At 37.1% G+C, this 10,353-nt stretch overlaps 1 protein-coding gene across 1 annotated transcript; it reads left to right on the top strand.

Moving 5' to 3' along the window:
* The first annotated feature begins 2,194 nt into the window (after nt 1-2,194).
* LOC131614234 (uncharacterized) lies at nt 2,195-2,602 on the top strand. The gene has a single exon (XM_058885850.1). It carries the CDS (start codon nt 2,195-2,197, stop codon nt 2,600-2,602), a length of 408 nt encoding a protein of 135 aa, XP_058741833.1.
* Nucleotides 2,603-10,353: the final 7,751 nt, after the last annotated feature.

Here is a 10,353-nt window from a genome sequence, read left to right on the forward strand (position 1 = left end):
TTATTGATAGTAATACTATTATTATTATTATTAATATTACTATTTTTTTGTTATTATTATTTACATTATTATTAGAATTATTATTATTATTAGTATTGTTGTTGTTATTATTATTATTAATAGAATTAAAGAAATTAGGTTATTAGTGACTAAGGGAAAGAGTGATATTTTACTAATAAGTATATAAGGGTCTAAGGAGAGGAATTAAGTTTTTAGAATCATTTTGTGAATTTGGATGCTAAGAGAGGAGGAAGAACAAGGAGGCCACAAAGAGATTTCTCCATAGTCAAAGCAATTTCCTGAATCAAGGTAAGGGGGAAGAATGGATTCTTTATAGGTGATTTAATTATGAGAGGGTAGTGAGGGGTCATTTCTCTCATAGGAATTTTGTATGTTAATTTTTGTTGTGTTTGAGTGTTGATTGAAATTGGTGAATTATGTAATTGAATTGATACGAAATTAACATTATTGTTGTTGCTATCATATGTTGATAATACTGTCACGGTTTGGTTGATTCAATTGGAATCATGATTTATGGAAATTATCCCGTGTTGATGAATTAGTGTTGAATTAAATTGGAAACCAATCGTGTGATTAGAAAATCATTTTTCTGTGAATGATACAGCACAAAGTAGAAAATTAATTTTTATGAATGATATAACACAATGTAGAAATTATTACTAGCCTATAGTCTAAATTGTGCCGACGGCCACACATGATAACGAGACGACCGTCCTTATGTCTTAGCATGTTTTAGTTATTGCTGTGAGTAATTGTGTACACTAGTTTAATTGAATAAATATTAGTAATAAGTATTAGTAGTTAATTAGAAACTATATGATACTGATCCAAAGAACTTCATGTAATTAATCCACTTATAGTTAGCAAGATAAGTAGTAGAACATCTTAGAATACATAGTAGATAAGTTATTATAGTAGAAAATTAAATAAGATAAATAATGGTTTAGTAAATTGCAGCAGTGCATATTAATAGGTGGTATGAGAAAGAGAGACTAGTGATTTATTTGGCACTCACATTTTGACAGGAAACTGGTTTGTGTGTTATATCAGAATGTTTGGTGGAAAAACAATAAGTGAGAGTATATTATCAATGTAAAATATCAGTCCACGTGTGGATTAATAATTGGGGAAGTTTATCCGGACTAACGTATATTCTTGTTATGTGCTGTTTTGGGACAGCGGTAGTAATTCCGGTGTGAATTACGGTAAGCATGGCTTACGAATGATCAGGAGAATCGTGTGATCAGGAGGATCGTGTAATATACATAATGTTTATTTTAAATATGTATATTGTTTGTTGGTGCATTTCATATCATAGCATTGAGACTGCTAGGTGAAAATCTTTGGTAGATGACTAGTAGGTCCGGACTCACTTGTGGAGTCGTGGTGGAGACAATTCGTTGCTCGGTGGAGTGTATGCGAATTATCAGGATTCCTTGAGAATCGGTTTTGATTGAATGAACCGTGTTTTGGTACCACATGCATTTATGTCAATTCATGGAGTCACATTGCATTATTGTAATTGATTGTTAAATTGTGATTGAATTGATTGTAAATATGTGATAATGTGTGATTGGTGTGAGTACTACTCCTTAGCATCTATTATTCACTGTTATTTATTGAATGTAGTTCTCACCCCCTTTCTTGTTTGTTATGGTTGTGCTTCTTAGGAAGTACAGATAATTCAGGTACTTAAGCTGTACGTGGAGTACGTGTTGCTTGATCGAGTCTTAGGAGTCGCTCTGATACGTAACACGGGAATATTTTGGGAATTTATTTCAAATGTTATTTTATTGAATTTTGTTACGTATCGCTTTTAAGTTCTAATTTTTGGAGGACCACAAGTTAAGGTGGATTTTATTTATTGGTGGCAAGTGTTCCGCGATTTATTTCAAATAAAAACTATTTCCGCTGTACTATTGATTTTTGTGAGAAACAAATAAATAAAGTATTTAGACTTTAGTTTCATTTAAAAGATGCGACATTCTACTTGTGTTGTATTACTCTGATAATATTATTACTATTTTATCATAGTTTTTAAATTGGGAAAAGTGGGGTGTTACAATTGGTATCGGAGCAGGTCGGTTCAATCGGCCAAATGCAGTAGAGTCAGTCCTTAGACTAGGAGTCAATTTGTGTGTCCTTCTAACCGTATTTTGGATTGTTGGACAGAATGGAAGGAAGGAATGATGTTGCTCTTGCTGCTGCACTGCAAGCTATGGCGCAGTCAGTGCAGAATAACAATAATCAAAATGCTGGAGATCTGCAGTTTTGCAACTTAGAGAGGTTCCAGAGCAACAAACTGCCTAAATTTGAAGGTGGTATCATTGATCCAGATAATGCACAGAAATGGCTGAAGGCTATTGAGAAGATCTTCAGGACCATGGGATGCAATGAGGATCATAAGGTACAGTTTGGTACGCACATGCTAGAAGGTGAAGCTGAGGACTGGTGGGATAATAGTCGTCGGAGAATGAAAGCTGCAGGTACTGCTATTACTTGGGCAGTGTTTCGGGTTGAGTTCCTAGAGAATTACTTTCCGGAAGATGCTCGTAGCAAGAGGGAGATTGAGTTCCTATAATTGAAGCAGGGGACTATGACTGTTGATGAGTATGCTGCTCGATTTGAGGAACTGGTGAAGTATTGTTCTCATTACAATACCAATGAGGCTATGAATTCCAAGTGCATCAAGTTTGGGAACGAGCTGCGTCCTGAGATCAAACAGGGCATTGCTTGTCAGAAGATAAGAAACTATCCAGAGCTGGTGAGCAGAAGCCGAATTTATGACAATGACAACAGAGCCAGGATTGCACATTACAAAGCTGTGAATGATTGGAAGGATAATCAGAATCAAGGGAAACCGTATAGTGCTTCTACAGACAAGGGAAAGCAGAAGGTTGCTTTTGGAAAGAAGCCAAGTGGGGGAGGATTTGCTTCCAATCCCATTATTTGCTTCAAGTGTGGTACTGAGGGACACCGTGCCAATGAGTGTCAGAAGGATGTTAAGAAGTGCTTCAAATGTGGGAAGGCAGGTCATGTGGTAGAAGATTGTAGGACTAAGGTGCCTACATGTTGCAACTGTGGTGAGGAAGGTCATATCAGCACTCACTGTTAGAAGCCATAGAAGACTCAAGGTAATGGCAAGGTGTTTGCATTAGTAGGAGCCCAGTCTACCAGTGAGAACCGAACAGTCCAAGGTACTTGTTTCATCCATAACACTCCTTTGATTGCTATTATTGTGTCATACCCTAATTTTTGACCCCCCTGAGATGACATATCTTTAGGATTTTCATCAAGTCAAAGCAAGTACCCAGAGCAACCTGACATTCAATCGAGGGTGTTCAAAGACAAGAAAACTCAGGCAAAGGATCAATCAATAGGAGGATTAGTCTCTAACACAATCATGAGACTCAAGAGCTTCATTATTTCACCTATGATTGATTAAGACACCCAGTCATCTAAGCACAGAATTACTCAGATCCACAGACTAGGGTTTTGAGCCTTATCAAGGACTAAAATCAGGGATCACCTTTGGGAAACCATAAAAAGCCCCAGGGGATCATTCAAAGACATCAATCATCTTCAAATAACTCATATGACAAGATCCACTGGACATTACACCTCAATTCAAAGTCTACAGTCATCATTCTCATCTGGTCGACAATTAGGGTTTTTGACCTAATTCCCCAAGATAGTTGACTTTTTAATCAGGGCATGAATCCAAAACTCAAGACATGATTCAAGAGTCTCTACTACCTCAATATAATCCATTTACATCATTCATTTGAGGAAAAGATCTTGTTCCTACACAAAAGCCCAAAAATTCACTTTGTCAGGAAAAGTCAACTGTGTGGGATCATCATTGACTTTTAAGGTCTTTGATCAAAAAATGACTTTCAAAGATCAATATCATCAATATATGGATGTCAAAGTCATTTGACCAAAGAAATTCAAAGAAATTCATCAAGGAGCAAAAAGTCGGGAATTAGGGTTTTTGAGGGCATGGTGAGAACTCAAAATTTCACCTACACAACTCAAAAAACTTCCAACATGAAAGTTGTAGATCTTGCAAAATAAAACAACATCTTACAAAGGAACTTTTTTCAAAAGATCAACCATTTAAGGGTTTTGAAAATTTTGAAGTTTTAGGTCATAAACACTTAGAAAATTTTCTAAGTGTTTTAACCTAGTTTTCATCCAACTTTGGGCTCATTTTTCACAAATTTCCCAAATGATTCTGAAGAAGACATAAACTAATGATTTGAAGTAGATGTTTAGGTCTTTCCAAATTGTGTTCAACCTTCTCCAAATTCAATTTGAGCTAAGAGTCATGCTTGTTCAAAGTTGGCCTCATGAAGTAAAATTATAGGTCATGCATCATTTTTGAACTTTGAAATTTTGTGCACATGACCTCAATTATGGATGCTACACGACCCATAACATATCTGAAACAATGCCATGCATTCATTTTCACCATGCCATGATAATTGAGGAAGATTCCTAAAACAAGAACATGTGATTATGTAATGATTACATTTGTGAATTTATGGCAAATTGATGAATCACCCAAGGAATCTTCTCACCAACCAATTAGAGCTCACTTTGCATCTGAAATGTTCCCTAAGATCAGATAGAATCAATGGATGGGGGAGCTGGCTCGAAAATGCAATGATCACACTTGGATATTCTTTGAAATTTCTTCATGGCTAAGAAACCAAACTTGCTTCACTAAGCAAGCTCACTCTCTCAATCAGTACTGAACCAATTGCCTATAAATAGAGGCCTCATTCTCATTCAAAAAACACACCAAAGCAACAGAATTCTTGCTTTCTCTCTTCTTTCTCCATACTTAAGGTTTTCAAAGGTTCTTTGGCAAGAAGACTCGGATTCTTCAAACCAAAGCTCTTCCTTTGGAATTAAGTATTCAAACACATTAGGGGAGTCATTTAGAGGTGATTCAGACCTCTGAAACACTTCTGTAAGTGAGGAATCATCATCTTCACCTCTCACTTGGAGCTGTTGCAGTTGGGGTCGAGCAAGAGGTTCTGGGTACTTTCAGTCCAAGCCAAGCATCTCAATACCTTCCAGGAGGATCACTGAAGCTATCTGGATCGTTGCAACAACTCTGCAACACACTTTGATCAGAGCCAGATCTTCATTTTTCAGGTAAGTTTCCAAAGCTTCAAACTCTATGATTCGCGCATGATAAATTTAAAATGAAGTTACCAGTTGGTTTCTGCACCTTCATAGATCATTAGCCCTCAATCAATTGCATCAAAACATGCATATATAGCATTTCATGTTTAATTTCAGTTTTAGGGTTCTTAGTGTTCATGCTTGCGAATTTTATGTTACACTTAGAATAAATGAAATTAAAGGACACCATCATAATCCTCGTCCAAAAACGAGCAAAATCCATGTTTACATCTTTAAGTTTGGTTGAGAAACGAAGGAGATAGCAAATTCAAAAAATCTGAAGCTTGATGTTGAAGATGAAGATGGTGGCGCCATTTTTTGAATTTCCCAGACTTAAGTTTATTTTATTTTGAATGATGGGTGTGTTATCTACGAATTCATCGTAGTGTCCCAATGGTTACAGCGCGCGTCCAAAAGCCTTGCCTTGCCTTAGGTCTGGGGTTCGATCCCCCCCTCAGACCTTTTGTTCATTTTATTTTTCCAACTCATTTAATGCCTTGCTTTCACATATAATCATATGGGCTCTTTCCTTAAGCAGGCCACGCGCGTGGCCCAGTTGGTATTTGTTTTGTTTGGTAACCAAGAGGGCGTGAGTTCAACCCTTGGTGAGACCAAACCATATTTTTACTACTATTTTTCTTCCATTTTTTTTATCAACTTTACACAATTAATTAACCTATCAAATAAATCCATTTTTACTTCATTTTTCACACACTTGTCATTTAATATATCTATTTTGTGAATAATAAAAAAAATCATAAAAATATTATTTATTTCTTATATTTTTATTAGGTTTAAAATAGTATGTTTTAAGTGTTTTCTTAAATACTTTAAATGTATATATTAATTTTCTTTTAACCTAATTATTTGTGTGAATAATTTTATGATAAAACCCTAATTGTTTAGGTCTTAATTAAGTAAAAAATCTTTATTTTTACCTTAATTAAGTTGACTTTTGTCAAATTCTCAAAACTGTTTTCAATCTCTGATAAAATCAAATGATTAAGGTTTTCAAACAACAAAACCTTATATCATTTCAAATCATTTTCAAAACTGCTTTTGTAACCAGTACTATAAAGTACTGGGCCTCTAATAGAGTGTAAGTCCCAAACACCTTCTCTTCTTAGCTTGTTTTCAAAACTGTATTTTCAAAATCTTCTTTTTGTTTTCAAAACATTCTTCTGGTATTTGAAGGGCATTATTCCCGGTGAAACTCTTCAGATACCTATGTGACCTTTGTCCATCTTCACTTCTTCTGTTTTCAAAAACCATTAACTGTTTATCATATATATATTCAACTGTTATCCACCAAATACTGTTGAGGCTCTATACATACTTCTTCAAAGGCCTCCACTCCATCCAGGTTAGGCTTTACAAGCTTTCAATTTACAGTCTTTATTTAAATTACTGTCAAATATAAACTGTACATATATTAGTTTAGAACTACGTTTGAGTATAAACCTTAGGACAGTTAAACTATATATATATTATAGGAATATGGCCTAGGATTGAGAATGTCTTCCCGGTGAAGGCTCTTTCCTAATTAGAGATCTGTAGTTCAAACCCCCAAGATGAATTATTCCCGGTGAAACATCTTGGCAAAAACCTTAGAATCCAAAAATATAGGACACATCCACCCAAAGAGGAATTATTCCCGGTGAAACCTCTTACCCATTTGCTTAGAGCCAAAATAAGTTCAAAACTACATAGCTTTCTCTTGTGCTATAACAAGGACCCTCGATTAGCCTCCTCTTGGGCTTTGTACAAGGACCCACAGGCTTCTTAAAAGCATTTCCAGCTTCCTCTTGAGCTTGTATACAAGGACCCATCAGGTTTCTTATAAACATAGGAACAGGTCTTTAGTCACCTTTAGCCTACCCTGGTGAGTTTCTTCCAATTTAAACCAGACTTTAAACAAGCTAAGTTTGTCTCAATTTTGCATTGAGTACACCTTTTAGAATGAGAGACATGGACAGTCTCTGTCACCCTTATCCTCATCAATCTTCCTTAGCAGAGTCTAGGATCTATGTTTATTTTCTCCTCAGCATGTGTCATCCTTCATCTTGGGCTTTAAACAAGAAGTCTCCACTAGATAATCTTTCTGCCAATCATTTCAATAAAACCCCTGGAAAGGGTTAGCCTCCAAACATTCCTTCATTTTAACAAAAACCCCTGGAAAGGGTTAGCCTCCAAACATTCCTTTATTTTAACAAAAACCCCTGGAAAGGGTTAGCTTCCAAATCAATCCATCATTTCAATAACAAACCCCTGGAAAGGGTTAGCCTCCAACATCAGTCTTTCAAAACCAAATATTAATTCTCTTAGGAGATAATTTCCCCAAAAGAGTCAAAACCCCTGGAAAGGGTCAGCCTCCAAAAAACATGATAAAACCAGTCTTCTAACAGACAAATTCACCAGCTGAGTCAAAATCCCTGGAAAGGGTTAGCTTCCAAAGAAAAACAGTCTTTTAATAAATAAAATCTCCTCAGTAGAGTCAAAACCAACAAAAACAGTTAGCCTCAACCTTGGGCTTTATACAAGGCACCAAACAATAAAACTCCCCTGTCAAGAGTCAGCCTCAACCTTGGGCATTGTACAAGGCAGATAATAGAGTCTCCCTAGTGAGTTCTTCATCATTCAGTAGCCACAACCTTGGGCTTTGTACAAGGCAGATAAACCATATTTTCATGTGTCAAAGATTCCTAACACCTAGGATCTTTTCCCCATAGAGTCATCCATACTCAGTTTATTTAAGAGTCTGCCACAACCTTGGGCTTTGTACAAGGCAGAAAATAATGTTTTCCCTAGCTAGAGTCAGCCACAACCTTGGGCTTTGTACAAGGCACATAAAATAGAGTCATTCATTCAATTATCCTCAGCAATCAGCCACAACCTTGGGCTTTGTACAAGGCACACAAATAGAGTCTCCCTAAGTAGAGTCAGCCTCAATTCTGGGCTTTGTACAGAACACAAAAATACCCTGTAATTAATCCTCAATGGAGTCATCTCCCAGAGTCAATAATAATTAATTAATTAATCCAAAAGCCTCAAGCTTGGGCCTCATACAAGCCAGCTAAAGTCAAATCTTTCATATAGTAAACAGACATAGCTTATCTCTATAGAGAGATATTTTTACTACTCTACCACATTCAAACAAACAAACATTTCAATTTCAATTTCAATCAAAGTCTCCCATTTAGGACTCTGAAAGACATGCTCTGGCACATCCCCAGACTTGTACACTTTCCCTAATTTGGACGAGCATCTTTCTTTCATTTAAGAGGCATCTGACTGGCATACTTGCGCACACAAGTAAGGTCCCCCTCTTGAATGAAATGAATTCAGTTATTCTGTCACTCTTTTAAATGTTTGTGGTAGAATAGTACAAATACCTCTCTGTAAAGATGATTTCATGTCTCTTTACTGTAAACAGAGATTTAATTCCAAGCTTCAACCTTGAGCTTCAAGCAAGGCACCAAAAATAATTAATTTCCCTAGTTAGTTCCCCGAACTACATTAAGCTCTGACTTCCACTAGGGATATGTAGGCATGAGGTTCACAAGGAATCTCAGCGAGCTAAAAAAATACCAAAAATAGTCAGACTGTCTATCTGTCTGTCTTTCTTTAATCAATTCAATTCTCTCTCCTAACACAAAGGAGAAACTTCCCCAATCATTAGCAGCAAACACAATCACAATGACACAGAGAAGGTTCCTGTAGAGTACTACAGATATGTAGGGTGTTTAAACACTTCCCTATGTATAACCGACCCCCCGGACTCCAGAATTTCTAGTCTAGGTGAATCCCCATACTTAGCAAACTTCTAGGGTTTAGTTGAGATCTTTTTTTCCCTTTCCTACTCGTAGGACCAATAAGAAAGTTTGTGTGTTATCGTAGGAAGAACTGAAACAAAATTCATCCCACCACGGGCGCATTGTCCTTCCAAATTTCGCGTGAAGGGTTTAGCGTGCCGTCCTCCCAAGTGAAACGGGGAGGTAAAGAAAACGACCACCACAGAAAAATGGCGACTCTGCTGGGGATATAAGTGTTAAAAACCTTGGTTTTTCATCCAAACCAATGGTTGACCTGTTGCTGGTCCAGCCCCAATGAGGAATTAGGGATGCCAAATTCCCCCTCAAACAAGAGAGGTCCTGCCTAACCTCTGTGTCATATCATGTGATTGTTGCATATATATTTGTTTACTTTGTTTATTCTGTATCGGGAAAGGGCTTGATTCCCCCTTGTGGTGAGAAATCCTATACCCGGATTTGAGTGCAACATAAGATAGGATGGAGGATGTCTTCCCGGTGAAGGCCCTCTAATCTTGGTTTCCAAGTCTACTCTTGGGATTTGCCTGGCTGGTTGTGATTAACTGCGCCACTGCATTCTGAGACTGATTTGTACCAGGAGGACCTAGAAACACATTAACCCCACTTAAAGCTTTTTTTTAGGACGTAGAGCGGTGATTACGGAAGTAATTGTCACGCAGATACTACACTCAGAGAAAACTCTCTTATAGATACCAATCAACGTATCTTTAAGGTTGAGCAAAAACTCTGAGACCCCTAGAACCCGTTCTACAGGTACAAAAATCCTTAACCTTAGTTTACCATTGGGGCGAGGTTTGCGTTTTGACTTCATGACCACTATACCCTTCAACGCCATGTTTGTTTAAAAACTCTTGTGTGTGCATTCATGCATTCATGCATCATTCATTAATAAACAACTAAAAACAAAAAGAGTCTTTTTCGAGTCGTTTTTCAAGGAAACTAAATAACGAACGTTTGAACTTCATAGAAAGAGAGAAACGGAGAAAGGACTTAAGGATCTATATTATGGATTATGGAAGAAAGAGAGCTAGGAAATACACCTTCAAGATTCCCCAGGTCGAGGAACTGAGAAAGCTCGGAAAACTAGTGGTCAACCCCCAGGCTTTCAAGGAGAAGTATGGAAAACTTCTGCCTTTGCTCAATACCAACATTGTGGATGGGATCCTTCCCACATTGGTGCAGTTTTACGATCCGACGTATCACTGCTTCACCTTTCCAGATTATCAGCTCATGCCTACGTTAGAGGAGTACTCTCGTCTGATTGGAATACCCGTGTACGCGCAAGATCCGTACTCCGGTTTGGAAA

The sequence above is a fragment of the Vicia villosa genome, linkage group LG6 (assembly GCF_029867415.1).
Source record: "Vicia villosa cultivar HV-30 ecotype Madison, WI linkage group LG6, Vvil1.0, whole genome shotgun sequence".
Taxonomy (NCBI): Eukaryota; Viridiplantae; Streptophyta; class Magnoliopsida; order Fabales; family Fabaceae; genus Vicia; species Vicia villosa.

What these genes read in the sequence shown, in the direction of transcription:
- LOC131614234 (XM_058885850.1), top strand. Translation starts at nt 2,195, where the DNA reads ATGGAAGGAAGGAATGATGTTGCTCTTGCTGCTGCACTGCAAGCTATG.